The sequence below is a fragment of the Chrysemys picta genome, chromosome 11 (genome assembly GCF_011386835.1).
Source record: "Chrysemys picta bellii isolate R12L10 chromosome 11, ASM1138683v2, whole genome shotgun sequence".
In the NCBI taxonomy this organism is placed as follows: Eukaryota; Metazoa; Chordata; order Testudines; family Emydidae; genus Chrysemys; species Chrysemys picta.
The window spans coordinates 8,234,436-8,240,435 of record NC_088801.1 but is presented as its reverse complement, the minus strand read 5'-3'; the positions used below and the strand labels follow the sequence as shown (position 1 = coordinate 8,240,435).

Genomic DNA, 6,000 nt, shown 5'->3' with positions numbered 1-6,000 from the left:
TCATGGACTGGGTAACTTGCAGATTAATTGATACCGAGCCATTCACTTCTCTATGACAACAGCAGGGAAGGTATAAATACCAAGGGTGAAATTCAGATCCCATTGAAGTCAATGGCAAAACTCCTTTTAACATCAAAAGGGCAAAGATTTCACTCTTAGGCTACCAAGCCACAACAGCTCAGCCACTGAGAAACCTATGTGACAGAGGAGAGAGAATTTTGGGCCAGATTCTCAGCTGGAATATACTGCACTAGCTCCATTGAAGTCAGTTAGCTCTACCTACTCCACTGTCTAAAATATGGGGGTCCAAGAGAAATATTTCCTCATGTTTTCAGAAATAAACATTTTTCATGAAAAAGCAATGAAGAAAAATGAGGTCTGCAACCTAGGAGGAAGGAAAACACCAGCTGAGATAGCATTATACTATTCAGCCTGGCAAAACAGCCTTGGACAATTACCAGTCAAGGAACAAAATCTACTAGCATGACGCAAGAGAATACAATCGGATTAGGAGTTTTCATTAGTTTTACTTACCTGTCCAAAAAGTTTACTCACCTCATGGCAAGGAGAATTGTGCAAAGATGTGCTATGAAACAGCCTGGCCCCAAATCAAGAAATAGACAATAACGACAAATGGACACACAGGGACAAATGCAAATAGGCAAGTGGGTGGAGCCCCATCATGGGCACATCCTTTATGTTTCGTACAAGTATCTACAGCTTTCAGATACCCAGGGTTTCTGGCTTTCACGCTTTGGTAACATTTTTATAGCTTGTCATGCCAAATAAGGCATAACATAACCGAGTCCAGCCTGGGCTGGTGACAAGTGAACATTGTTACTCTTACAGGTGCTTGGCAGCCCACACTGAATGAACTGGTGGTCTCAGTCCGGTGGACGACTGTCCATTCTATTAAAAAAAAAACCCATCACAATTAGCAGTCAGAGAGGCCAAGGACTGAATGGATATTTCATTCCTCCCTCAATCTGAAAGATGGTCTCTCAGGACTAAGGTCAACACTTCTGTGAGGTGATGGAAGGCAGCTTGAATACCTGCACCTGCTCTGAGGGTTCGACATCTTTCATCTCCACGCTGTCAATGGCTCACTAAAGTCATGAAGGGACAAATCCCATTGAGTAAACAGCAAAACTCTGAAACGACGTCAAAGGCAGCAGGAACTAACCGAAAGTGGTAGGAAGGAAAAGAGTAAGGAAATGGAGCCAATTCTCCTGAACTGAGAACTTGGATGGGGAGAACAAACCAATTAGCCATCTCCATATTGTGCAGTTACTGGTTTTGCAGGGAAAGGCAAGGGAGATTCCAGGAGCTACTTGGAATACAAGCGCTGCTTTACATACACTTGGAAAGAGGAATGCAGCACCTAATGTCTGTTCCTCTAAATAAATCAGTACGGGTTTGTCTTAAAAAAACCCCAAGCCCGTTCCTTCCATCTGTAAATTACTTTAATTTAAATATTTTGAGGTTAACAAAATACCTTTTGAATCAGACATGCCCCCAAAATACAAAACAGAAACAGAACCTCCTCACAGAGGGTAACCCCCCGCCCCTTCTTTTCAACACTGGAGTTCATGGACTGTGAGCTGGCTGCCCTCCAGGGTCTGACACAAGGTCTGGAGTGCGGAGAGCAGCTGGAATTCATTTTCTTCCTTCAAATCGATGCACTCTCCTATAAAGCTGCATTTTGGCATCTCCGTCTAAGAGAGAGTTCAGTGCAAAAGGAACTAACCCCAGCTGGGTTTCTTTCCAACCCAGTGCTCACTGAGCAAGAAAAAAAAAAAAAAAAAAAGCCCTTCCCCTGCCCCCACACATACACACTCAACTGACTGTACCAAACAAAGGGTCATTCATGGCTGCTAGAAATGGGTCACATGGAGAAATGTTTGCAGATACAACCAACACTTTAAACCCCCCCACTTTTTAAAATAAACACCAAGGAGCTGGGGATTGTTGACCTTTGAGAGTCCAGGTCCTGGATATTCCCTCCTCCTCGCCACGCTTGCAATCCACTCTGCACCGCACGCAAACCAGGCCAAGCTCTAGCAGTTTGGCTGACGCTCAAGTATGTCAGCGAATCCAACCCCCCCGGCAAGTTCCTCGGTGTAAGGTCCATTGTGAGAAGCGTTACGGTGCAGTTAGGTGGTACAGTGCGTCTCGCTAGTGCTTTTTTAGTTCACATTAGGTCAGACGCGGGAGCCAAGAGCCCCCGGGTCACAAAATCACACACTGCAGTTTGTGGGAGCCAGTCGCTCTGTCTCCTCGCCATTTGGTCTTCTTCTTCTTCTTCTGGCTTTTCTCTGGGATCTGTTGCCTGTTTGGAGAAAAGAAAGAAGCAAACCTAGTGAACCATCCCTACTGTTTAGGTTATGGGTAGATAGACGAGTATCTCTAGAGCGCTAGGAATCAGTCAGAAGAGACCCCTGGAGTGAAATGCTGTCCCCACTCACTGACCCCTACGACAGGTGAACCGCTCCTCTTCCCTCCTGCACAAGGAGACACGGGGCCAAAATAAAGAAAGAACAAAGGGACGTGACTCTGTCGGTGAGAATTTAAATAGCTGCGCTGTTAAAAGAGCCAGCACCCTGGCACAAACAAACTGTTTTTCCTGGGCTCAGACCAGCAGACGCTGCATTTATCCAGGGCGCTCTCACCATGTTTCTGGCCAGTTTCTTAGATTGCCAGTCCTCCTGGGTGCATGAGCAGCACCGAACCCAGGGTAGGCCCTACTGGTATTCAAGAATAGTAATAATTCACCAGATCACTGCCAGCTGCCCCATTAGAGTCAAGGAGCTGAAGTTAATGAAGTTACGAGTGAAGAACAGCCATCCGTCTGGGATGGGGGAAGGGAAGCCTCTGCAGCAGCAGCTGCTAGGAAGAAGGAAGGGAAGTATTGTGGCTACAGCAAAGGTTACAAAAGGGGGTTAGGGGAACGTTGCCATGGCAGTGGATTGCAGAGCCACATTTCAGAGGAGATTTGCTGTTCTGACTCCTTCTGCTAGAGGGAGTGACACCGCTACTCACCCTGCCCCCACCAGCTGATCTACCTTAGTGAGTAGCTAGCCAGTGTTCAAGGGGTAGGGGAGAGGAGCACGCATAACATATTAATGCTAATGGGAGTTATAATGGCTGAAGTGAGAAGGCAATATACTGGGTCCTGGTTAAAACACAACCTTTCCCTCTGCCCCTAATGGCAGGCTGGGCCCCCATCATCTGGTAAATATGGTAACCCTAGTGTTCTGACATGCTGCATTCTAGCTTCATTTCCCCAGTGGCTGAGTGAGTTCTGAGCAAGGAACTACAGAGAAACAGAAATCGGGGAGAACTAAAGCCTTTTAAAGATTTACATCTGGCTGGAATTTCCCTCTGGTCAAATGAATTGATTTGGAATCAATTAGCATTGGGTTTTTTTTAAACCTGCTGTTCAAATGGGTTCTGCCCTGATAAATAAATCATTTTCCAATTTAAAGTGCTGAGTGGTTCAGAAGGAGAAAGTGCTCTGGGTCAACGCCAGACACCAGCCCTTAGGAGGACACTCCAGGCAGCATGAAATCAAAGCAATCAGAAATGCACAGCTGGGATTCCCTCGCTACTGTATGCCACTGAAGCCCTCAATCACTTCATTCAGCAACTTCTGTGGGTGCTGGATGAGCAATATCTTTAATGCTACTACAATTCCATTCGATTTACACTTCTGTGTCACTGAGGGCCTCCCAAATTATCTAGGTTACACACTATCCAGAGTCACGACATTTAGAAAACGGGACTGGCTGCTAAACAGGGCCAGGTCCTCAGCTGGTATAAATGGCCATAGCTCCGTCAACCACTAGATCGTTTTTCCTTAACACTAATGGGAGTTAGCGCCAGTGCATTGGAGCTACCAGTTTACACCAGCTGAAGATCTGGCCCAGAGTTGCAGAATAAACAGGAGAAAGGAAGGCTGCATAGTTAAATGCAGGACTAGGAGTCAGTGAGTTTGATTGCACAAACTGGCTGTGTGTCCTTGGCAACTCACAAAGGTCTGAACCATAGTCTCAGGAATAAATCAAATCTGTGTGTTGGGGATCTCCCTTAACCATCTCCTCAGCTGGTTACATGCTGAGCGCTGAACAGAAAGGACAAGCTAGCCACACCAGATATGGGACACAGCCAGTGTTGCCAACTCTTGTGATTTGATCGTGAGCCTTGAGATATTTGATGTGTTTTATTCCCTCAAAGCCCTAGCTCCTGGAGTCCCGTTACTTATGTGAGAATCTTAGCTTTGATTTGTTTTTAAAAATGCTACTAGCTCTTATGGTTGCAGAGAAAAGCATAAAAATGAGATCCTGAAGGGCTCAAAGGCTAGAAAGCAAAAAACTCCCTCAAAAAACCCCAAACACACACAAAAAAAGTAAGCTGAGCTTATGATGTGTGGAGCCTGATTCATGATTTTGGAATGCTTGGGGTTGCCAGTACTGCATAGCTAAAGATAAGTGATTGGTCCTTGACTTCTTCCCCCGACCCCCAACCACAGTCTATTGAGATAAAAATTTTGAAAGACATGTTTAGTGAGTTCTTTCCAGACAGTTAACTCTGCAGAGAGCTGACAAGACCCAAATCTATTGTTTAGAAGTATTATTAGGAAGCAAGGTAACATTAGCAGCATTATACAAAGTTGATTTCTGGAAGATGATCCCAGAGACGGAATTACCCCCTGCCCTGTGTTACAGTGGAAGAATGTTCCACGGCGAATTTACAGCAGAACAGAAGGCAAATCAGGAAGATCCTGATAGATCTACCTACCAGTTAGAGATGCTGGTACCACCAACTATATGGACTACCACAGACTTCTTCCAGCCAATCCCAGCACTTGTAAGAAAAATTGGGAATCAACCAAATACAGCTCTACTCAGAAGGAGCACAACCGTTGGCTGACAGTTGCCATGGGATCCATCAGAGTATGACTCATGCCCCAGGTCCTGTCAAGAGCTAGCCCCTTATGTTCGTGAAGCAATTTGGGAGATAGATGCAGAGCATTAGGAAGTTTTAAATGACATTTTCCTGACTACAGCTGAGCTAACAATTTGTGACAAAAAATTTAACAGATGATTTTATCCTATTTCTGATTGTGGCTAATCCTGGATAGTCTTTCAACAGTCTTCTCAAAACAGTTCAGCAAAATGTAGTTAGTTTCGATTGGCCAGCTAAGTCACGGGGCATCATTTCTGTTCTTTAATTGAATGAATGCACAATTTTTTTTTTTATACTGAAGGCAACAAGGCTGAACAGGTATCTAATTTGGCTGGTAGAACCTTTATAACAACTACTGATGCACACGAAGGAAAGAACCCAGACATGACTGTAAGGCCCTGGGGTCCATTTGGAGGGCTGGCACATATAGAATATACATTTTTAAATTTAGCTTGTTAACTGAGAACATTTGACCTGGAGTCACTGAGAAACAATATATAGGGAGACCCACCATAACCAATTATTTTGTAGTGATTTTTCAGTATAGCATTGGATAGGGGGGGAGGGATAGCTCAGTGGTTTGAGCATTGGCCTGCTAAACCCAGGGTTGTGAGTTCAATCCTTGAGGGGGCCACTTAGGGATCTGGGGCAAAATCAGTACTTGGTCCTGCTAGTGAAGGCAGGGGGCTGGACATGATGACCTTTCAAGGTCCCTTCCAGTTCTAGGAGATGGGATAGTGATAAGAGCTCAATGTAATAAATACTAATGCCTAGCCTACTAATTACAAGGTACAGAATAGTTCAGAAACATCCAGGGACATTGCCAACTTATATCTGTAACTCTCCAATAATTATCCGCCCACACCCTCCTTCTGCCAGCTTGACGGGATTTTGGAAGAGTGGGTAGTACCATCTGCTTTCGACGGATGCTGACTCGAAGCTGTGGTAAGATAAACACTAACAGAGGCACCTGTGCATAAATGCCTAACAAGTTTCATTGCTGGGGAAGCCAAGTCTTCCACCTCATATGGAAAA

At 45.0% G+C, this 6,000-nt stretch overlaps 1 protein-coding gene across 1 annotated transcript in view; it reads right to left on the bottom strand.

Moving 5' to 3' along the window:
• Positions 1–668: 668 nt before the first annotated feature.
• MRAS (muscle RAS oncogene homolog) overlaps positions 669–6,000 on the bottom strand; it is a 63,855-nt gene continuing 58,523 nt past the window's right edge. Inside the window, exon 6 of the mRNA XM_005279761.5 lies at positions 669–2,329. Within this exon, the coding sequence (XP_005279818.1) occupies positions 2,230–2,329 (100 nt within the window). The 3' untranslated portion in view covers positions 669–2,229. The remainder of the gene's footprint in view (positions 2,330–6,000) is intronic.